This window comes from Trachemys scripta, chromosome 1 (genome assembly GCF_013100865.1).
Source record: "Trachemys scripta elegans isolate TJP31775 chromosome 1, CAS_Tse_1.0, whole genome shotgun sequence".
Taxonomy (NCBI): Eukaryota; Metazoa; Chordata; order Testudines; family Emydidae; genus Trachemys; species Trachemys scripta.
This window is the reverse complement of record NC_048298.1, coordinates 252,067,364-252,091,069: the sequence shown is the minus strand read 5'-3', so window position 1 is coordinate 252,091,069 and position 23,706 is coordinate 252,067,364. Positions and strand designations below refer to the sequence as shown.

Sequence of the window (23,706 nt, the reverse complement as noted above, 5' to 3'; positions counted from 1 at the left end):
TAATTAGTCTGATACTAGGTTATTTTGGTTAGTTAATATTGCTGTTTTACAAATATACAAAGAGCTTCATAAGAATGTATTCATTTGTGTAAAATTAAAACATCCAGATACCTAGAAAGATGTATGGAACACACTTATTGCATAATTTTTTAGATCCCCATCTGAATATACTGAAACTGGATAGAGAAATTATATTTTACAAGCATCAACAACAAATGGAATAGTCATACATCTTGCTCAAATTACATAAAGCATGTTCGAAACTACAGAAAAATATTGTAGGTATCAAACAATGTTATCCATTTTTATTTTCAAATAAAATGTTTACAAGTAATGCCCACTACATTTTTGACTGATCCCATCATTACCTTTTTCCTCTTCTGAAAGCTCCTCTATGGGCTCCAGCATATGCACCAAGAGTGCCTTTTCTAATAATGAGGAAAAATAGGAATAGCAGACAAACAGGATAGAAAACGGTCAAGATCTAGGTCCAAAAGGGGAAAGTTATGCAAAAGAATATATGGAGATGTCATTTTTGCTTTTTTTTTTTCCTGACTGCTGATAACCTAACTCACAGATTCAAAAACGGAGGGCCCTATTCAATGTGACTGTTCATAGTAGCAAACATTACATTTGGTAGGATAGGGAACTAATACAATAATCATTTAATTTCTGATTGAGCTGCTTTTTAATTTAGATGTTACAATTGCCAAGTATAAAATGCACTACAACAATGTAACAAAGTTTATTTGCAGTTGATATGCTAGTAAGGGTTTACAAAAAGAAAACATAAATAGCAGGATGCATTAGTCCCCTTATGTTTAAGTCCTCAAAAACATAATGCAAAAAATGTATAAATGAGTATAGTTAATTAAATTGGAGAAATATTAATTTGCCAATGTGTACATCCAAAGGGGGAAGAAGTTTTATAGACAAATACAAAAAGACAAGGGCTGAAATCATGGCCCCATTGAAATCATTGACTTCTGTGTAGCCAGGATCTCACCCAGGGTCCCTGCCTCAAGGAGTTTATAAAGTGACCTCATTTCCTCTGCTGAACATGGAGCTCCCACAACACACTGAAGTGATTCTTCCAAAGATGGACAGATTTCACTTGCATCCTCCTGCCTATGAAAAGTTTTACACAAATTAGGCCAGGTCACAGGATTTTTTTTTATTATAGATTTAAAAAGGTTAAATTTTCTAATTTCATAAGAGAAGTAGGAAGGCATGGAAATATAGTCTATAAAATATGAGTATTCACACTGCATTAAGTTCTTACTTAAACAAAAATGAGAACCTCTGTTCTCCCATTCTTAATAGTCAATAGATAGAGTAATTAGGTATTTATCTTAACAGGTTTTGCTGCATTTGCTTATATTTTGGTATCAGTGCATGGAATTTTTTTTTAATAGGTATTCATTTAGGGGCAAAATCTGCCCGTCTCCACAAAAGGACTCCTGGCACTAGAACTGGTTGTTCCACTGCATAAGTGGGGGCAGTGGAGGAGGAGAGCTGCACTTTAAGGCAAATATCCCCATTCCCTCATGGTTCCTGCGTATCAGGGAGCAGAGGGCAGAGGGAGATATGCTAGGCCATAGGTGGGCAAGGGGAAGGGTGTGACTCGGGTCCTAGGAGACACATCTATTACACACACCCTCCAAACCTCTCTCTGTGGAGGGGTTCGGTGAGGTGCTGTACAGGCTTCTGAAGACACTTCAATATGGTAGCTATTCTTCCCATGCTCCCTAACTCTAAGGATGTGTCCAGCCCCTGACCTGGTTACTCACACAGAGTACTAGATTTAAGATTTACCCCTTAATTTGGCTCCCATATAATCTGCAACAAATCACAAGCGCTGAGAAAGCTTCTTACCTACTGTACTGCCACAGGATGAGAATGTGATTCCATAGACAGTATACTTCACAAGATCACTTAAAAGCAAAACTCTGCTGAGAGATTGCTTGGCCAGAAGCCTACTTTGCTGGCTAGCACTTCTTGGAATCTGCTACTGAGCTAGTTACTATGTAATTGGATTAAAATGTCTTCATAATGCCTATACTTTCCTTAAATGCAATCTGCTTAAGAGTTTCATGTCATCATGGCACAATGTCTTATTAGGCAGTTAGACCGTAACAGGAAATCCCAATTCCCAGCATCCAGGGTTTAAAATAATCTGCCACTCCACCTTATGGCTACCTGTTTCTCCCTCTCAGTATACTAGAATAGCTTTGAAGTTAAAATCAACAATATATGCAATAGTAACAGTGGTGAAAGCCATAAACCTAACTGTGCTATCCATAGCATCTTTGATCATTCATTGATGAGACCAGAGATCAAACCCTGCATGGTGGTGGAGAGGGAGAGGGGCGTGGGGGTGGGGAGTGGAGGAAGAAACAAAAACACAACAAAAAAAAACAAAACAAACCAACAAGTATTTCTCCAAGTGAGATAAACTCTCCTTTGGACACTGGCGTGCACACGTTTTAAGAAAAAAAAGCAAATTCTTTATTACATAAACATAGAATCCAATATAAGAAAACACAAGTTGATCTGCAATTTGCAGGGCTGGCTCTGGTTTTTTTGCCGCCCCAGGCAAAAAAGCCTCCTGCCGCCCCGCGGTGGGGAGTGCGGCAGGGGAGGACACCGAACCCGGCCGCGGCCCTGCTCTCCCTGACCGGCCGGAGCGCCGGGAAGAGGGCGGAGAGCCCGGCCGGGGCCCCGCTCTCCCCAACCGGCCGGAGCGCAGGGGGAGGGCGGCGAGCCCGCCGCGGCTCCGCTCTCCCCGGCGGCCGGAGCACCGGGGGAGGGTGGTGAGCCCGGCCGCGACCCCGCTCTCCCCGGCCAGCCGGGGAGCGCCGGGGGAGGGCGGCCCCACTCTCCTCCTCTCCCCGGCCGGCCAGAGTGCTGGGAGAGGACGGCCCCGCTCTCCTCCTCTCCCTGGCCGGAGCGCCCCAGGCAAAAAAGCCTCCCGCCGCCCCGCGGTGGGGAGTGCAGCAGGGGAGGACACTGAACCCGGCCGCGGCCCCGCTCTCCCCGACCGGCCGGAACGCCGGGGGAGGGCGGCGAGCCCGCTGTGGCTCCGCTCTCCTCGACCGGCCGGAGCGCCGGGAGGAGGGCGGAGAGCCCAGCAGCGGCCCCGCTCTCCCCGGCCAGCCGGAGCCGCAGGGGGAGGGCGGCCCCGCTCTTCCCGGCCGACTGGAGCGCCGGGGGGGAGGGCGGAGAGCCGGGCCGCGGCCCCACTCTCCCCAGCTGGCCGGAGCTCCGGGAGGAGGGCGGAGAGCCTGGCCACGGCCCTGCTCTCCCCGGGTGAGCGCCGCCCCCCTCCAGGTGCCGCCCCAAGCACATGCTTGCAGGGCTGGTGCCTGGAGCCGGCCCTGGCAACTTGGACTTCTAAAAATGGGTGTGGAGATCAGCCTGCTCACAAATGTTTCCTCTCTGATTACCAAAGAGAAACAAAGTTACCTTGGTCCCCCCTGAGTGCCTGATTGGGCCCCTCAGCTCCACATATTTACTCACCCAGACCCAGTACATCTATGTGAAATCTAAAGAAAGGGTTACCTGTATGATTGCTGGGAATAATGTAGTGTCTCTAAACCAGGTCTCACACCCTGGCACAAACTCTTTCCCTCAAAAATCATAAATATTTGTTGGAGAAGCATTTGAATTAATTCAGCATCCACCCCATCACAATAAATATGCCCCTTAATTAAATACAGTTTTGATTGTTATAAGTAAGGCATCTCTTGATAAAACAACAAAAAATAACCTTTCCTACACAAAAATAAAATAGTCAAACCCCACCGTATCACCTAGGAAAAAAGGAGGAGGATTTTGCAGTATTCCCTGAAGTGAAAAAAACTCAGCCTCTTTTGGAATCATGGGTAAAGCAAGATGCAGAGTCAAAGACCCTCCCCACCACTGAAAACGTCCTGTTGCTAGAACCCCACCCCTGATTTTAAATCTGTAGCCTATCAGGAAGAGCATTCCAAGATAACTTCAGTGCACAAGATGGAACATAGAGAGGCAGTCTCAGAGAACAAGAACTTACACTATGCTAAACTATGCAGATCACCTTGAATTGCACCAGAAAACAAAACTGGAAGTCAGTTCAGTTGACAGAATATCAACATAATACGCTCCCGGAGAGAAGCACCTCTTCATTCAGCCATATCCTGCACTAGTTGAAGTTTCTGATTGGTCTCACAACTGAGTATATTTCAGTAATCCAAATGTGTGGATGTTGGTCACAAATGTATGGATAACTGCAGTGAGGTTTGCATCTAAAAATAAGATTATAATTTCTCCCAAGTAAAGAACATAAAAGGACTCTTGTCTGTTTCTTCTTGGAAATCCAGAAACCAGCTGGGACCCAACAGGGCTTCTACACTGCAAACTGTGTTAACATAACTTCCTCCACTGAGGGAGAAGAAAATCAAAGCTGAAAAATATAAGCAGCATAAAAAAAAGTATCCAATATGATTCTTTGAAAGATCTATACTTCACAGATTAGAATGAGCTTTCTGATTCAGCATCCAAAAATGCAGGTAAATCCCACAATGGACTTTTTTCTAAATAACACCTCAAGACACAGACCAAAATAAAATAAAATCAACCTTTAGGGATACAATTAGTTTAGAAAGAGGTGACTTGAACCTCTGGAAAATTCTGCCAGAAAAAAGAAAAAATAAAGCCCATTATTCTACTAAAGAAAAACTTAGAATATAAAATCAGATGGAAATTCTGAGTAGTTTGCTGAATAGGCAGTTATGGAAAACTGATCATTTCCAGAAGAAAATCAGATGTGGGAATGAAAAGTTAGCAGTCACAATTAAAATCCTAACTTTTGAAAATGTCTCTCTCTCTGGTTGAATGCAGAGCTGAAGACTCCTGCCTTTAGCACATATTGGTTTTGAAAAATTTTGAAACTTCATACAGATTATCAAGAATTATTAGAAAAAAACCTGAAAGGTCTATTTTTAGACTCAAAGGATTCATCATATGAAGGACATTACAGTTTTGCACAAACTAACCGTAGCTCATAACGACTTGCACAAACTAACTATAATTGTAACTAATTGCAATTTGTACAAACTAACCTCCATAATAAGTGAGCACTATGATCAGTGGTAGATGGTCTTCTGTGATTATATCAAAATGCAAGAGTATACCTGCTCTTGATGACTTCTAGAACCATGTAACTGTATTCCTTTGTGTCCTCCCAACTGTTCTCCTTTGCAACTTTTTTTTTAATTTAATTTCACTTTATTTTATTTTGCAGGAGTTACCAGATATAAAGGATGCCTAAGTTTCTTCACTGGACAGTTACCATTAAAAGAAAAAAAATAGAAGCATGTTTTAGAGGAATAAATACCAGGGAGAGAGAGGAGTTATTTAAGTTAAGCACCAATGTGGACACAAACAAATGGATATAAACTGGTCATCAACAAGTTTAGGCTCGAAATTAGGCAAAGGTTTCTAACCATCAGAGGAGTGAAGTTCTGGAACAGCCTTGCAATAGGAGCAGTGTGGGGAAAAAAAACCCTCAAGACTCCTATGAATTCCAGCTGTTGCATGGGGTCAAAGTGGACTTTGGGGTATTTAGTTGTAGACCTAGTTGTAGGAATAGATCTATAGTCTTTCATGTGTCTCTAAAGGTGTCGGTGAAGGTATGTGCTTAGAGCAAAATCATCTAGATACGGAAATAACATAATGACTTGTTTGCGAAGGTGTGTCGTTAACACGAAAATGACCTTTGAGAACACCCTAGGTGCCAAAGATAGACCGAATGGAAGCACTTTGTATTGGAAATTATCTTGACCCAGAGTGAACCTTAGGAACCTCCTGTGGGATGGGTGGATTGTGATATGAAAGTAATTGTCTTGTAGATTAAGTGCCGAGAACCTGTCCCCCTGGTCAAGAGACCCCCAGTCACTTCCAGTCCTTATCATATGGGTGTCATTTTAGCATGGTGCTGTCTGCCACATTCATCAACAGTGTCAACAACCAGTAAATTTGGGGAAGGGTGAGAAAACAGTAAGTCTCTGTCTTTAGAGGGAACATAATATACCGTATTTGTCCACCTTTTTGCACATCGGGGGATATTGTGGTTGGTGTCTGCCATATAGTTTTTACCAGATCAAGCAGCACCTCGTTGATGGGGAGTGCAATCTTTGCTGATGACGACATCTGCAGGATGTCTAGCAATTTATGCTGTGACTCTTTGACTTCTTCAAGTGGGATTTGCAGGGAATCCACTCCCTCTTAAAGAGATCTTGAAATTGCTTGAAGTTGTCTGCTGTAGTTGGTGGAGGAGGCATGACTGTGTCATTAGGAGATGATGAAGAAATGTTGGTCACCGGAGTATCTCCTCCTGTTCCTCAAAGGACTCCTCTTGAGGATCAGGAGATCTGGCTATTGAAGCTGAAGGAGATCGCCTTCCTTTATCCTTCTGGGTGATGCTAGAGGTCCTCAAAAATTTTTGTCTATATGCCACCCCAGCATCCCAATATGGCCACTGAGGTGGTGGAAAGGGCATGGGTGGGGGCATCGAAGGGTATCCATATTAACTGGGTGGGTGTCTCTTCTACTCTGGTGGTAGATTGAAGGTATCTGAGTTTCTACACGGTTAGCTCCCTGCTGTTTTAATGGAGAACTTGGGACAGAGAGTAAGTATAGGTGATCCCCATCATCCTCCTTGTAGCTGCCTGACAGGGTGGAAGAATCATGGACGGTGGAGTAGAATGTCTCAGTACTGCATGTAAGTCCAGGGATCTAGGTGTATTCATGTTGGTGCCTAGTAAGGGTGATTCAGGCATCTCCAAGACAATCAAGTCTTTGGACAACCAAAATTCCTGTGGTACCAGAACAGTTGAAGTGGAAAGAGTCATCGGTACCGGTAGCCCTCTGCGTTCTGAAGAATGGCCAGCAAATGTCGCCATAGTCTTTTCCAGTGCAGGTGTACTTGGTACCAATTGTTTACAAGACTCCATCAGTGCCATTCTAGAGGAGCTGGGTCTATCTTTGCCCCTCCTTTCCCCCAATGGTACCGATCTGCTTGAGCGTGTCTTCTTAGGGTTTTTGAGCTTACTGGTAGTATCTGCAGCCTCAAAGGTTCCTAGTCGTGGGTCAGTTGGTGCCGAGGTTATTGACCGTGCCGGGGACCTCTTTCTCTTGGCTGATTCCCTACTTGGGGAACTTGTGGCCCGCTTTTTCGAGACTTCCTGAGATGAATCTAAGAATTTCCTCTTTGAAGTCACTGGACAGTATTGAGACTGATCCCATCAACATCATTGGATAGGTCTCAACGGGGAATGCTGTCCAGGGGAGATCCCAGGCCCGGGGTTGGAGGCTGGTCGGAGTGAGCTTTCCATCATGAGCAGTCTTAATTTTAGCACATGGCTCTTTCTGCTTCTGGATTTTAATTTGAGACAAAACATGCACTTCTGACGACACGTGTGCCTCTCCGAGGCAGCAAATGCAGCAAGAATGGCCAGCACTGACAGAAATGGCTTCCCGACAGGAAAGGCAGCGTTTAAACCCAGGAGAGCCAGACTTTCCTTTTTTACGGTTCACTTCCCAAACGAAAAGAACTAGAGGAAGCTAATTTACACTCAGGAGATTAAAAAAAAATTGCACGTAGAATAGTTAAGAAATGAAAAGAGAAGAAGGAATTATTAACATTAACTAACAGACGTTTTATTATTACTATGGAAAATGAGTACAAAAAAACACTAAGAATCTCTGTCAATGGGCTCTGCTAAAGCTATGCACTTCAGGCCAGGGCAGTGGAGAAGGAACTGAGGGTGGTTTGCCCTCACAGTGCTATATAGCAGCAAAGCAGAGCATGAGACTGGGAGAGGGCATGTATGGGCCAAACGGACACTGCTACCAAAAAGCTCCGATCTGAGGCGCAGGGACATGAAGACACCTAGAGTGGAGCAATCATAGGAACACTACTTGAAGAAGAACCAGGGAAAGCATAGTTAAGGTTGCATGGGCCTGGGCCTCTTTCAGCAATGCCCCAATATGTCCCGTTAGCACACATACCTTTACTACGCCAATCCTACAGCTGTGGACATAAACAAGCTCTTCACATCCTTTTACAGTCCATTCACTCTCACCTACAAGACACCATCTAACACTATTAAATGATAAAAAATGGAAAAAAGGGTTGCCCACACTACCTTCCCTATGTTCCCCTGGAGCGGCCAATAGCCAATGGTAATTATTTGGATATACTCCAGGTGGACTCAGGGTGTCAGGTGTACCTACACCAGTTGTTCTCAATCTATTTACCGCTATGGGCCGCATATTCAGCTCTCTATGTGTTATGTGGGCCACATCCACACAATATATATAGTATCAGAGGGGTAGCCGTATTAGTCTGGATCTGTAAAAAGCAACAGAGAGTCCTGTGGCACCTTTAAGACTAACAGTCTTAAAGATGCTCCAATACATCTGTTAGTCTTAAAGATGCTCCAATACATCTAACAGATGTATTGGAGCATCTGTTAGTCTTAAAGGTGCCACAGGACTCTCTGTTGCTTTTTACAATATATATAGTACTTGTATAGTCCTGAGGATGTCACATGGGCCATGGGTGCTGATTGGGCCACAGGTTGAGAACCACTGACCTATACTAAATGTTGGAGGCAGTAGTTGGTAAAGGTGTGTTTGTGCCAAGAGGACATATGTGGATTACTTTGAGGTGTGTGACAGAGCTGTGATTATAAAATAAGACCTGTTTAACATCCTTCTATATGAGCAAGCAAAGGAAAGAGCTGGATGTGTACCTTTAGGATGTTATGTAATTAGCAGGGCACGGGGTTATATTACGAGGGTACTGTCAGTAGGAAGATGGGAAATGAGAGCAATCTAAGCATTTATTATCTTCAGGCACTTCAGGTAAAGAGAGTGTGGTCAGTGTCTGGTGTAGCTGTACTGAATGGTGAAGGAAGCAGTGAGCTCTGCTTGGTAGAGGTGTGTTTGTGAGATCTGTAGATTACTCTGAGGTATGTGACTAGAGTTGTCATTGTGATTGGAGGAGATCTGTTTTCCACCCTCTCGTGTGTAAGGAGAGGAAAGGGAACAGGTGCATGAGTACCTTTAAGATGCAGTATGCATCATTTCTGTGACAAATTGTGTAAGTTATATCTGTAGCAGGTTTTGGTGCTTTTATGACAAAAGGAGCAGTGAGGTGGAATATGAGAGGATTCTAATGCTTTAATGATGGTTACATGAAATTGTAGGTTCAGATGGCATCCTGTATAAAATATACACCAGGAATAAGGCCCAGCTCATTTCTGCCCAAGTGCATTATTGCAATTTCTGGTAGATCACAACCAGTTAAGATACTGCAGAGTGGACAAAACATGATGCCAGTGCAGGCCACCTCTCTCCACTCAATCAGCCTGTGGCAGTAATCCCCACGTCATGATGTATTCCTTGCTCTCCTGCAAATTTCTGTAACTCTGTGACCCAGGAATCACCCAGAAACCACACACTGACAACTCTGGCAGCATATTTTCATGAGCAGTCAAGATACCTGCACTATCAGTTCCAAAACAGAGCACTACATGTTTGGAAACACCACATTAATCTGCCCTGAGATCAGGATGTAGCCACTTGTGGCCCGCCCTACCAGGGGCTAGTAAAATATATATTTTCCTCAAACAACCAGTCCAAGGCTTACCTACCATCCTTCCTTATTTCCTGCCCTCTCTGCAGCCACAACCCCTGTGCCGCTCCCCCTGCCCCCCGCACAAAGTCTTCTGCCTTTGGTTCCTTCCCACCTAATATAACAAATATTTTGGGTAGACTGGCAGCTATTTTGTTGAGTTCTCAGTAAACATCCTCATACAATAAAAACATATTACACCTCTACCTCGAAATAACACTGTCCTCAGGAGCCAAAAAACCTTACCGTGTTATAGGTGAAACCGCGTTAGATTGAACTTGCTTTGATCCACCAGAGTGCGCAGCCCCACCCCCCCGGAGCACTGCTTTACCGCGTTATATCCGAATTCGTGCTATATCGGGTCGCGTTATATCGAGGTAGAGGTGTATATTATAACAGAGACTACTTGTAGCAAGAAACATTAGTTATTAAATCTTTACTGCATAGCTGTACAAAGGTTTGGAAAAGAAACATCAATGAAGGGGTGTTCACCGGGGCAATGGCATCAGCACATACACTTGAATACCCAGCCAGGCATAAAGTGGCTGTACAGAAGCCATCTCACTTTTTTTTTTCTTTGTTGAGGCATGCGCAGACTACACATCTATACAAGTCCTTCCAGACTACACATCTATACAAGTCAAGAGGTGAATACATTCTTAAATACAATTCACAATTTGGGTGCCCCAAAGGCTCAGTGGGTGCCAGGCACTACTTTGGGAAAAATTGACAGATTGAGACCATTTCGACCCATATCACAGCTATAGAGAGATCTCCAGCTCTGTGCAAAAAAACCCAAAAAAACAACCTCTAGAAATTTTTTGAAAAATGTCTGTTTTTTGGAAGGAAGTAGGGGAGTCTTATATCTCCACACCCCCTAGCTCAAAGAACCCAAATTTGGGTGGCTAATCTTGCCCTGCACCTTCCTAAGGCAAACCAAATTTCAAAGGAATCTGATTAAGCATGTTGAAATTAGAGGGCTTAAACAGGTCAACCTTTAACCAGAGTTGAAACACACCCTTAACTATAGTGGCACATGTAGTGGCAATGTAATTAAAAGACAGTCTTTGCCCTATGGTCTACCTAAATTCAAAATGAAAAGAAAGTATAAAACCTGAAAAAACTTTTGTTGTAAACTGATACTGTTGGTGAATGTAATATATTCAAAACTCACTCCTTTACCCTTGTTCTGATGTGTACCTATGCTCTGACACATCACTCTTTTAGGGATCCCCTATAACATCTGATGTCAATAAGCAATCTGCCCAAGTCAGAGAATCATAAACTACCGATTAGGTAAATCAGTTTCGCTCCTTAACAATTCAGGATTGTCATAACACCTCACCATTTATGCACAGTAAAATAAACACGTTTAATTATGTCTCCATTATTTCACACATACAAATCAAATTTCACAAAGGGGTGTCAGCTGCAGACTGTGATGCATGCATATTTTAAATAGATATACTGTATATCAATTCACTTCTCATGTGCAATATGTGATTTCTTAGAAATCTGATTATATGCTTAAAATTTGATTACTTTTAAACCTAAATATGTCAAATGCACATGTTTTCAATGATTAAGTCCAAGTCAGAGTTACTTCATTTTAAGTTTTTAGTGTAACATCTAATGAATGCATTGGTAGAGAAAGAGAGAGACTCTACAGCCTAGTGGTTAGGGAACTCACCTGGGATTTGGGAGAACCAAATTCAAGTCCATGCTCAAAATGAATATTTAATTACTTATACAAAGTGAAACAGCTCCAGCAAGAGAGACTGAGAAAGGTCCACCCAAGAATACCCAATAGCCTGGTGGTTAGGGCACCCACCTGGGATATGGGATCAAGTCCCTGCTCTGCTCATTACAATCCAGGAGCATGCACCAAGCTATTGGCTATAATTAGGGGTCTACTTAAATTGCAGAGAAATCACACATTTTTGGTGGGTTGGTCACGGCATAAACAGCAAATTCCACAGATGTGTTACACATGCGTGAAATTTGCTACTTATGCCATGACCAACCCGTGAAAAATGTGTGATTTCTCCACAGCACTTCTCAAACTGAGGGTCCTGACCCAAAAGTGGGCGGGAAGCCTATTGTACAGGAGTCGCCGTATTAACACCCTCACTTCTGCGTTACCTTCAGAGTTGGGCAGCCAGAAAGCAGCAGCTGCTGGCCAGTTGTCCAGCTCTGAGGGCAGCACCAGCAGCAACGGAGGAGCAAGGGTGGCAATACCATACCATGCCACCCTTACTTCGGCACTGCTGTTGGCGGCAGCGCTGCCTTCAGAGCTGGGCAGCAGGAAAGTGGCAGCTGCTGACTGGGTGCCCACCTCTGAAGGCACCAGGAGGAGCGGCGGCTGCTGGCCAGATGCCCAGCTCTGAAGGCAGAGCTGCTGCCAGCAGCATCAGAGAAGTAAGGATGCATGGTATGGTATTGCCACCCTTACTGCTGTGCTACTGCTGGCGGCGGCGCTGCCTTCAGTGCTGGGTGCCCAGCCAATAGCTGCCACTCTCTGGCTACCCAGCTCTGAAGGCAGCACAGAAGTAAGGGTGGCAATACCATGACCCTCCTACAATAGGCTTGCGACCCCCTTGTGGGTTGGGGTCCCCAGTCTGAGAAACACTGTGCACTTTTGTATACTTTTACCCTATAATATAAGCAGATTTCACAGGGGAGACTAGATTTCATGGCCTGTGATGCAGTTTTCACAGCTGCAAATTTGGTAGACCCATAGCTATGATGGGATCTCTCCCTTTCTCTTGTTTTTCCACAAGAAAGGTCTGGGTTTTGCATGCTAGGGGATAGGCTGACCTGCCTTATGTGCCTAACTCCAAGAAGTGGCTCATGGCTCAAGTGGAGGGTAGCACCTCCTTCCAGCCTTTCAGACACTTAAGGCCCAGATCAATGGCAGTAAGGTGCCTAAACATCTTTGAGGATCTGGACCTAAGCCTCACCCCTTTTCTCTGCATTTCACTCCTGCCTAATTTAGGTGGCTCCCCGCTCAGCTTGCTGGCTTTTGATGATCCCTTCCGCAGACCCCTAACTGTCCCCATGCATTGTATATGCCGTACTTGGGGCTAAGGATTCCACTAGGTGACGGGGCACCTAGGGCTTAGGTGTTGCAACACTGAGTGAAGTTCCTCTGTGGATTTAGCCCTAAATGCACAAGTCACTTTTGAAAATGAGGTTCAGGCTTCTAAATGAGGTTTTGGCACTTTTGAAAGTTTTATCCAAGATTACACTTTTCAGAAGTAATTCTATCCAAAAAAACGAACAGTCTGGGTATTACAGATGTGGGCAACTGCTTTGATAGGAATATGATAGATCTTCTGATTTCAAAATGGCCTAATAAAAAAAAAGCAGTAGTATTTATTGAAATTGCTATGAAACTCAGACATTTTCAGAAGGGCATTAGATGTAGCTCCATTACATCCTCTGGTTATATAGCTAGATCCCATGAAAAGTTAGGGGAAGGCTCTAGTTTCCACTAGCCTTTATGAGCCGGAATTTGGAATGTTAATGATAAAAAAAACAAAATGCAGAAGGGAGGAAAGTACGGGGAGAGACAGAGAGAGACCTGCAGAGATAAATAAAATAATTATCAGCAAAATCATGCAAAGTCAGCACTCTCATTGAGGTTTCATTAGTAAACAACATTGAACTTTCTGTATTCTGACAAAGAGCAATCGTTTTCTATGTTGAGAAGTGTAAAATGCAACAGAATCCACAATAAGAGCACAGAAATGAGGAGAATTTAATCATTGAAACTGCAGATGTAAATGAGCAAGTCAGAGAACTAAAAAAAATTTCTCCTACCGCAGATGAAAAAGGGAAAAAATGGAATAGTTAAAATAATGCTTTACACTGTGGAGCTATACCTGAAGAAGCACACCCTCTTGACAACACCAGATCCTTGAACTCTGATTCCATATCTAAATTACTTTATACTTGCTTTCCCCTTCCAATCTTGGTGTATAAGAAGTTGTTTGAGTATAAAAAGATAGAAAACGTATAAATATGTTTTTATTATTACTTTGCCATTCCATCTAAAAAATTTATTTCCTTAATTATTGCCGACTATAGGTTAGTAATAAATGTTACTTTAATATTATTTGAACACCACTACTTTGTAATACATAAAAAGCCCTTTAAGGTTACTTAATTTGTTATTTCCAGTCACAGCATATCTTTTCAAATCAATACATTAGTTTCAGTTTCTCATTCCTCATTAAGTTGTCTAAAGCTTCCATAACATGTGAAACCTTTTTTCCACTCTCTATTTTTGGACATCTCTGAACTTAAATTTTTATTGTAAAGCGAGAAATATTATAGAAACTTCTCTCAGAAGTATTAAATTTCCTCTCTCTGTGGTGTTTCTTACAAAGCTCTGTTTAGAAATAAAAGTTAATTTAACAATTTTAGATTTTTTTTCAAAATTCATTCACACTGCATGCATAGTAATATTTATAATACATAAAAACCTAACACAACACCCAGAACTCTATCACTTTACTATTTGAAATGTTATGCAGAAAAGAATCTTATTGATCACTGAAGATATCTAGCTACCACGGTAACAGTATTAGTCATTGTTTTGTAAGTTGAGACCCAATGGAAACTATTTTCATATTCTCAACAACAAAATATTGCTTTTGTTTAAAAAGAAAAAAATTAAAGCAATAAGACATGATACAGTACGATGATACAGTCTTAGACAATAGCACTGCACTCAAAGTAGGATGATTGAATACAATGTCAATGCAGATATTTTTCCTTATTTAGACATCAGAATATTGTGGGCTAATAAACCAAAATATTAACCTACAGTACACAAAGACAATAATCCCAACAGGAGAGTTCTAGCTTCCTGATTATTTCTGTTGTATTTTCCTTCTAACTAATGACTGAAACCACATAAAAAATATATATTTTTTCCAAGACTTACAAAAAACAAACCACTTCACACGCACTCTTTAGGCAAACACCAGTTTGTTCACTGAAAGTCACAATTTTGCTTCCCCTCCACTGTTCGTTCTGATGATCAGTTGGAAAAACAAATTACATAGAATACACCAGGAAGGTAAAAATCATCCACCTTGTGGGAATCACTCTCAAAGCACTGTCAGTTTTTATACCACCCACCTCTACAGTGTCACTTTACATGTATTTTAAAACAATGTTTAATGTGAGAATTAAAGCACAGTTAATTAAATTGTATTCTCCACTGAATTTAAGTATTGTCATAGAAATGATCCCACAGATAATAAATTGTGAAGACTGAGTATTAGATTTACATTTACTGAAACTGAGTCTATTACAGAACTTACCATGTGTGTCTTGTAGACTTGATTTAGGTTCTACAACATGCTGTGCTGGAGCATTCACTAAAACAGCACAAAAGAAAGAAGCTAAGAACAAATGTCTTACAGTAAACAATAACAGATGTATACATTCAAACATAGCAGATATTTACTTATACAGTAGAACCTCAGAGTTACAAACACCAGAGTTACGAACTGACCACTCAACCACACACCTCATTTGGAACCAGAAATATGCATTCAGGCAGCAGCAGAGACCAAAGGAAAATAAAAAAAGCAAATACAGTACAGTGCTGTGTTAAATGTAGACTACTAAAAAAAAAATAAAGGGAAAGCAGCATTTTTTTTCTGTATAGTAAAGTGTCAAAACTGTATTAACTCAATGTTCAGTTGTAAACTTTTGAAAGAACCACCATAATGTTTTGTTTAGTTACGAACATTTCAGCGTTACGAACAACCTACATGCCCAAGGTGTTTGTAACTCTGAGGTTCTACTGTAGCACATTTATAAATTAATTACGGAACATATTTCAAGGGAAAGACAACATTTTATACCAACAGAGTTTCTAAAATAGTAAAAGGTTGTTTTACTAAGGAATTGAAGTGACAGTATTATCTAGTTGCTGGAGATGGAAGAAGTAAGCCTGAAATCCTGCTCTGCCACTTAGTTGCAGATGTAAACCTGGGCAAGTCACTTAACCTGTTTTTGTCTCTGTTTTCTAATCTGTGAAATGCTTCCTATAATAGCATAGTTTGTCCCTTGTGACAGCAGAGAGGGCCCAGGGCCAACTGATTCCAATGCATGGCTCCTTTAAGAACAAGTAGTTCCAGGAAAGCTCCCCAGACCAAGATGGGAATGGTGGCTAGAAGTCATGCCACTGAGTGTTATTAAAGCTCTTAGCTCAGTTAAAAGCAAGCCTGGAGTCAGGAGAAGATTGCAGGGAGGATCTCCTATGGTGAACCACCATGAGGTGGGCTATGAAACCCTACCAGGATTCAAGTACAACCCCAAGAAGGCTGGGCTGTGGAGACTCTGCCCTAAGGGAAGGAAGAATTTGAGTCCAGGGACCAGGGCTAGAAAAAGGCCTGGGGGGAGGGAGGGCAGGGATGTCTCACAAGAGGGGCTCAGGGGCCACAGTGGGACTGGCAGAGCTTCTCAAGCAGAGATGGAACTGGGAATCCAAGAAAGAGCCGGAGTCAGAAGCCCTGAAACAGGGGTAAATTAGAAACCCTGAATAAGCAAGAGTAGAAGCCTGGACGGGCCAAAGGAATTGTGTTTATTTTGTGAGGATTCAATAAATCAGGCCCTAAGAGGGAGGAATGTTATGTTCTTGGGATTCCCTTGGAGACCTTTCCACTCAGCTTATCCACAACACCTCATCCAGTTCTGGAAGAACACTTCGTTCAGCTTTCCGGAATTCAAAAATCTCAGTTTAGCTCCAGCTCATCACTCAGGTTACTTTATTAGGCATGTAACAGCTCTTTGCCCACACTGGTCAGGCCCAGATGCAGGGGGTTTGATACCATAATTTCAATTCATGTCACACATCACACTATGTACATACATTCTAGCTACTAACATCTACACTTCTTACATGTGAGGTCCAATCACTATGCAGATAGCTTAAGGCAAGTTTATCAGTTCAGGCTGCTCCTGCCTAATTTGTTTACTATAAACATACCCACAATCATTAGTTTAAAATTATTAAATGCCATGCTTTCGTATCTCCTCCCTTCAAGTGTTCAGCTTTGTGCCTTGTAAAACCTTAATGTTGCAAGTCTGTGCAGGTTTGACACACAACAGAAAAGAGGCAAAGAACCAGCAGCACTGACACAATATGAAGTACAGTTAAATTGCAAGTGCTGATTTGATTTTTAAAATAAAATTTGTGAAGTTCAAGTATCAATTTGTAATGTACTGTACCATATGTACTAAGATAATTGCATTTTAGCATTTTAAATTAGGACAACTGAACCAAAATGTTAGACTCAGAAGTAGAATCAACCTAATTTATAGCCTTTTCTTATAGCCTGCACTTACCATCATGTGGTTTGACGCTTACTAGTGATTTTGTGGACAATTCTTTTATCTGAAACAGAAAAATTTACCATAAGGTGAGGACACAGTTAAAATGGATGCCACAAGACTGAATAAAATAATTGTCCTAAAATACAAGGCCTTAAATGAAAATTAAGTTAAATTATAAAGACTAACAAAATTTCCACTATTGCCAAAAAACAGGATGACAGGAATGATTATTTAAAATGCTACACATACGAAGAAATTTTGTTTTCATTGGACTCCGTCTCATTCAACACTCAAGCTGCATAGTGCTCAGTGAATGACGACCCGGCAATGTGGGAGGGTCTCAGAGCTCACACTCCAGCCCACCCCACAAATCTACACAGCAATGAAACTGCCCCATAGCCCGAGCCCCATGGGCCAGCCGGGATGTTTTCTCTGCTATGCAGACATTTTTTGTATGCCATTCAACTATGCAATGAAATAGGCAGGGTTCCTAAGGGTGCCTGTATCATTTACTACATTATACTATCATTTACTACATGCTGTATTTCCAATTTCTGCAGTGGTGCTTGAAGTCCAGCCCCAATCCAACAAAGCACTTAAGCACATGCTTAATTTTAAGTGTGGGAAAAGTCCCACTGACTTCCTCTGGTCCCCAGCCATACTCACTACACAATTTAGCCTCAGTCGCCACCCAGCCTGTGCAATGAACAAAGACGGGGTTCTGCAGAAAAACATTTAGATAATCATTAAGGTTAAGATTCTGTCACGGGTATTTTAATAAAAGTCAAGGGAAGGTCGCAGGAAATAAACAACAATTCACAGAAGCCTGAGACCTGTCCCTGACTTTTACTAAAAAAATCCTGGTGTGGGGGGGACTAAAGTTGGAACACTACCATGGGCTGAGCTTCGGAGCTGCTCCAGCATCACGACTGCCACTGCTCCAGCCACAAAAGGCTGACCCAGCCCCAGCCGCTGCTTCAGCCCTGGGGCAGATGCTCCGGAATCCCTGGGGCTGACTGCCAGCCCCTGCTCTGGCATCCCCAGGGCTGACAGTTGCTCCAGCCCTGCCCCTGCAGAAGCAGTTGTGGAGGTCCTGGAAAGTCACGGAATCTCTGACCTCCGTGACAGAATTGTACCCTTAATAATCATATAATTAAAAAGGTGTCCTGGGCCCCAATTGAGCAAAGCACTTAAGCCTGTGTCATATTTAATGTATAAGCGACAGGGGACAGATCTAAATTTGCTCAGGTACATAAAGGTTGATCACATATAGCAAGAGTTCTTCAAGATGGTCTCTACAAATTCCCACTTTTGGGATGTGCTGACGGTGCTTGGTGCACCCCACGCACGGGAATGTGCAGAGACTGCTTGAAGAACCATAACGTTAGCATTTCTAGACTTTTGAGGCCTTCATTATGAAACTCTGAAGTTCTTGTAATACAGTTCTTTGCAAGGAACTTCTTACGTTTCTAAAAGCAAAAAATAAATTAAAAACAATGATCATTTAGAGCTATTTGCTAGACAACAGTAGAACACGGCGTCCTGCATAATTTTTTTACTCAATAAACCAGGGCTATAAATGAATGTTTCTGAAGTATGTCTTATGTCTATTTCTTTCTAGTCAAGTCTTATTTAATTTCATCATGAAGGTTAGTTATATTCATTTAAATTCATCATCACATTCCTTTATAAACCCATTCTGATTTTGATCAATCTGTATCTATAAAAGTGCTCTTATTTTGTTCCTCGTAAATTTCCTGGTAGAGAGTCAGACTTGAACTTTTAAACTTCTCAGTATTTTCCTTGATCCTTTTAAAATATTGGTATCATGTTCAGTTCTCTTTAGTCCCTCATCCTATTTCCAGTGATGATTTCCAAATTCTTAATGCTACTTTTTAATTCGCTTGATATCTTCCTGTAAAATATACTACAGTATTCATTTTCCTACTGACACATTCTTCCATCCTTGGTATGTCCAACCCATCAAAGGTCTCAACTCATAGTGCGTCACCTGAATGGTACCTTCTTTCATGATCTATCCAGTCTAGCTTCCAGTTTCTCTCAGCAATCTCATCTGCTGTTCAAGCCCTTCCACTTTGAGGAACTTGGACCTTCATAGTTGCCTTTCAAAAATGGAGCCTTGAGATCCTTTATGAGACATTTTATAAACCAGGTAATGCTGATTTTCTTTGGAGATGTCACTTTTCTTGTACGGAGTTTGTCTGAGCCTAAGTACTCTTCTACATCTCCTTCTCTGAATATACTATTTAATTGTATTTTATTTATTGCTCAATAGGTTTCTGACTCTCAGCTGTAATTTTTTGTTATGGAAGATGACTTAAGAGTTGCCACTTGCTAACCAGACACACAAATCTTGGCCCCAATTGTGCAAAGACTTATGCATGTGCTTAAAATTAACCACTTTCTGAAGTCTGCAAAATCAGACTCTTGTTGATAAGCACATACACTTTAACACATAGATACATTAATAGATTTTTAAAGCCAGAAGGGACCATTATGATGATCTAGACTGATCTCCTGCATAACATAGACCATACAACCTCACCCAGTAATTTCTGCATCAAGCCCATAAACTGTTTGAACTATAGTATCTCTTTTAGAAATATATCTAGTCTTGATTTAAAGACGTGACGTGATGCAGAATCCATCACATTCCTAGGTTAGCTGTTTCAATGATTCATTATCCTCATGGTCAAAAAATTGTGCTTTATTTCTAGTCTGAATTTGTCTAGCTTCAGATTCTAGCCATTAGATCTCATTATGCCTTTTTCTCAGAAATTAGAGCAGTGTCTACTCTCAGAAATTTCTTCCCATGTAGATACTTGTAGACCATGACCAACTCAACTCTTAACCTTCTCTTGGATAAACTAAATAGACTGAGCTTGTTAAGTCTCGCAATGTGAAGTATGTTTTCCAAACCTCAAATCACTACCGTTGATCTTTCCTGAGCCCTTTCCAATTTGATAAATCTATGAATGGGATTATCTGATGGGGTTGACTGCAACAACAGGAGACTGAATTTGATGACCCAAGCGGACCTTTTTAGAAGTATGGCCACCAAAACTGGACACAGTATTCCAGTAATGATCACACCAATGCCACTTACGGAGGTAATACCACCAATTCAAATTTTAGAAGAATATTGATTTATGAAAATTGGAAATTCATCCACAGATTACAGTATTTAAAAAAAAAAAATCTCTTCTCACATGCCCAAGGTTTTAGATACCCAAGAATACTTTATAAAACAGACCTGCTGTTTTTGAGAAATAATCAGCTCGTTCTGTTCCTGAAGCCTCTGCCCTAGCTCCTCTATCCTTTTCTTATAGAAGATGTTACTTGCATTTAGGTCCTCTGTCATTGATGATTTAAGCTTCTCAATCTGTGACAGTAGCTAGAAAACAAACCATTGAAAAGTGACTAATTGTAAATATTACATAAAATTAGGGTTGTTGATTAATCACAGTTAACATGTGATTAACTAAAAATAATTAATCGTGATTTAATCGCACTGTTTTTAGTTTTAATCGCACTGTTAAACAGTAGAATACCAACTGAAATGAAATTACATATTTTGGATGTTTTTCTACATTTTCATATATATTGTATTCTGTGTTGTAATTGAAATCAAAGTGTATAGTATTTTTTATTACAAATATTTGCACTGTAAAAATGATAAAAGAAATAGTATTTTTCAATTCACCTCATACAAGTACTGTAGTGCAATCTCTTTACTGTGAAAGTGCAACTTACAAGTGTGGATTTTTTTTGCTACATAACTGCACTCAAAAACAAAACAATATAAAACTTCAGAGCCTACAAGTCCATTCAGCCAATCACTAAGACAAACAAGTTTGTTTACATTTACGAGAGATAATGCTGCCCTCTTCTTATTTACAATGTCACCAGAAAGTGAGAACAGGTATTTGCATGGCACTTCTGTAGCTAGCACTGCAAGGTATTTAGGTGCCAGATATGCTATGCCACATTCCAATGCCCCTTCATGTTTTGGCCTCCATTCCAGAGGTTGATGACGCTTGTTAAAAAATAATGTATTAATTAAATTTGTGACTGAACTCCTTGGGGAGAATTGTATGTCCCCTGCTGTTTTACCCGCATTCTGCCATATATTTCATGTTATAGCAGTCTCGGATGATGACCCAGCATATGTTGTTCATTTTAAAAACACTTTCACTGCAGATTTCACAAAATGCAAAGAAGATACTAATATGAGATTTCTAAAGATAACTACAGCACTCACCCAAGGTTTAAGAATCTGAAGTGCCTTTCAAAATCTGAGAGAGACAAAGTGTGGGGCATGCTTTCAGAAGTCTTAAAAGAGCAACACTCAGATGTGGAAACTACAGAACCTGAACCACCTAAAAAGAAAATTAACCTTCTGCTGGTGGCATCTGACTCAGATAATGAAAATGAAGAGGCGTTGGTCCGCACTGTTTTGGATTATTATCGAGCAGAACCCATCATCAACATGGACGCATGTCCCCTGGAATGGTGGTTGAAGCAGGAAGGGACATATGAATCTTTAGCGCATCTGGAACATAAATATTTTGCAATGCTGGCTACAACAGTGCCATATGAATGTCTGTTCTTACTTTCAGGTGACATTGTAAACAAGAAGTGGGCAGCATTATCTCCTGCAACATAAACAAACTTTTTTGTCTGAATGATTGTCTGAAGAAGAAGTAGGACTGAGTGGACTTGCAGGCTCTAAAATTTTACACTGTTTTATTTTTGAATGCAGGTTTTTTTGTACATAATTCTACATTTGTAAGTTCAACTTTCATGATAAAGAGATTGCACTACAGTACTTGTATTAGGTGAATTGAAAAATACGGCTTCTTTTGTTTTTTTTACAGTGCAAATTACTTGTAATAAAAAAATAAATATAAAGTGAACACTGTACCGTTTGTATTCTGTGTTGTAATTGTAATCGATATATTTGAAAATGTAGAAAACATCCAAAAATATTTAAATAAGTAAATGGTATTCTATTACTGTTTAACAGTGCAATTAATCACAATTAATATTTTTAATCGCCCTACATAAAATATTTTATTATATAGTTTACACAAGCAAGGTTTTGGTTCAAATCCTTCTCTTTATGGCCCTGTGTAAACGAGTTTCTCTAGGGTGCCCCCCTTCTACTCTAATTTAGTCACTCCCTTCTCTGGACTTCCTCCCACTTGACTACAGCATCCTCTTTTTAAAGCTCCCCATTCCTATCACACAGGATTGGCAGGAGAGGAGGGGTGGGGCTACTTTAGAACACACAGCCTCAGTAGCCCTTTCCCTGTCAGTGCAGGGTTTGAGTCACACCCTAATTCAAGAAAGTACTTAAGCATGCGTGAGTTCAATGGGGTTCATGCATGTGTTGTGGTGCTTTCCTGAATAGGAGATGCTTTTTCTGAATCAGGGCCTATATCATTTTTAATACTCTGTGTGTAAATGAAAAAACGCAGAACGCAGTAAGGGATGTGCATATACCTTATGGACATGGTCTGAAAGTAAGACCTACAGGGAAATGTATATGACTAGATAAAGAAAATTATTTACAGTTACCCATGGCAGCAAATAATGCTATTTTAGAAATAATAGTTGGGAATCTGGGCAATGAACACAATGGGCTTGATTCAGGATCAGCGCTGAGTACGGGGCAGCATGCAGTGACAAACCCCATAAGGAATACACACAATTTTCCCCCTCCCCTACTCTTGTACCCAGTGAAGGTGTGTAAGAAATGTACTATATCCCTTTTCAGGGTGTTGCATGATGCTTCCCTGCTGCTTGCTTGCTGGGGGAGAAGTAGTAATAGCCATGCAGCCCCTGATCTTCCCATTTTTGATCTGGACAGTTCCAGATCATGGCTATGCAGCCGAATGAGACATGAAGGGAGGAGGAGGAAGGAAAAATAGAAACTTAGAGCAGGAATGAGAGAAAAAATAACTAGAAGAAAAAAGATAAAGACTGAGGAAGAGACAAAGAAAAAGTAAAATATGAGAATTAATGCAAAAATCAAATTCCATTACAATGTTTTTCCTGGAACAAGAAAAGCTCAAAGGATTCAGGACTAGAGAGACACAATGGGGGAAAACAGGGGAGGATGGAGGGAGGAATTTGAGATTCACGGCTGGAAAAGGTTGGAGATCCCCCCCGTTGGCCCATCAGGATAAATGAGAGCTACACATTGCCATTTTATTTTGCACATTATATTAACTACCTAGTATGCCAGGGGTCGGCAACATTGGCATGCGGCTCGCCAGGGTAAGCACCCTGGCGGGCCGGGCCAGTTTTATTCACCTGCTGACGCGGCAGGTTCGGCCGATCGCGGCCCCCACTGGCTGCGGTTCGCCGTCCCGGGCCAATGGAAGCGGCGAGAAGCGGCGTGGGCGAGCGATGTGCTGGCCGCAGCTTCTCACCGCCCCCATTGGCCCAGGACGGGGAACTGCGGCCAGTGGGGGCCGCGATCGGCTGAACCTGCCGCGTCAGCAGGTGAATAAAACTGGCCCGGCCCGCCAGGGTGCTTACCCTGGCGAGCCGCATGCCAGTGTTGCCGACCCCTGGCATACTAGGTAGTTAATATAATGTGCAAAATAAAATGGCAATGTGTAGCTCTCATTTATCCTGATGGG

At 41.6% G+C, this 23,706-nt stretch overlaps 1 protein-coding gene across 4 annotated transcripts in view; it reads right to left on the bottom strand.

Annotated features, from left to right (window-relative positions):
• Nucleotides 1-23,706, bottom strand: part of DZIP1 (DAZ interacting zinc finger protein 1) — a 77,329-nt gene that overhangs the window by 21,133 nt on the left and 32,490 nt on the right. For 3 of the 4 annotated variants that reach the window (XM_034758255.1, XM_034758254.1, XM_034758256.1), the window contains 3 exons: nucleotides 20,310-20,450; nucleotides 17,048-17,096; nucleotides 15,013-15,069 (listed from right to left, as the gene is read on the bottom strand). In XM_034758255.1, coding sequence (XP_034614146.1) covers nucleotides 15,013-15,069; nucleotides 17,048-17,096; nucleotides 20,310-20,450 — 247 coding nt within the window. The remainder of the gene's footprint in view (nucleotides 1-15,012; nucleotides 15,070-17,047; nucleotides 17,097-20,309; nucleotides 20,451-23,706) is intronic. The other variant, XM_034758257.1, reaches the window with a different exon arrangement.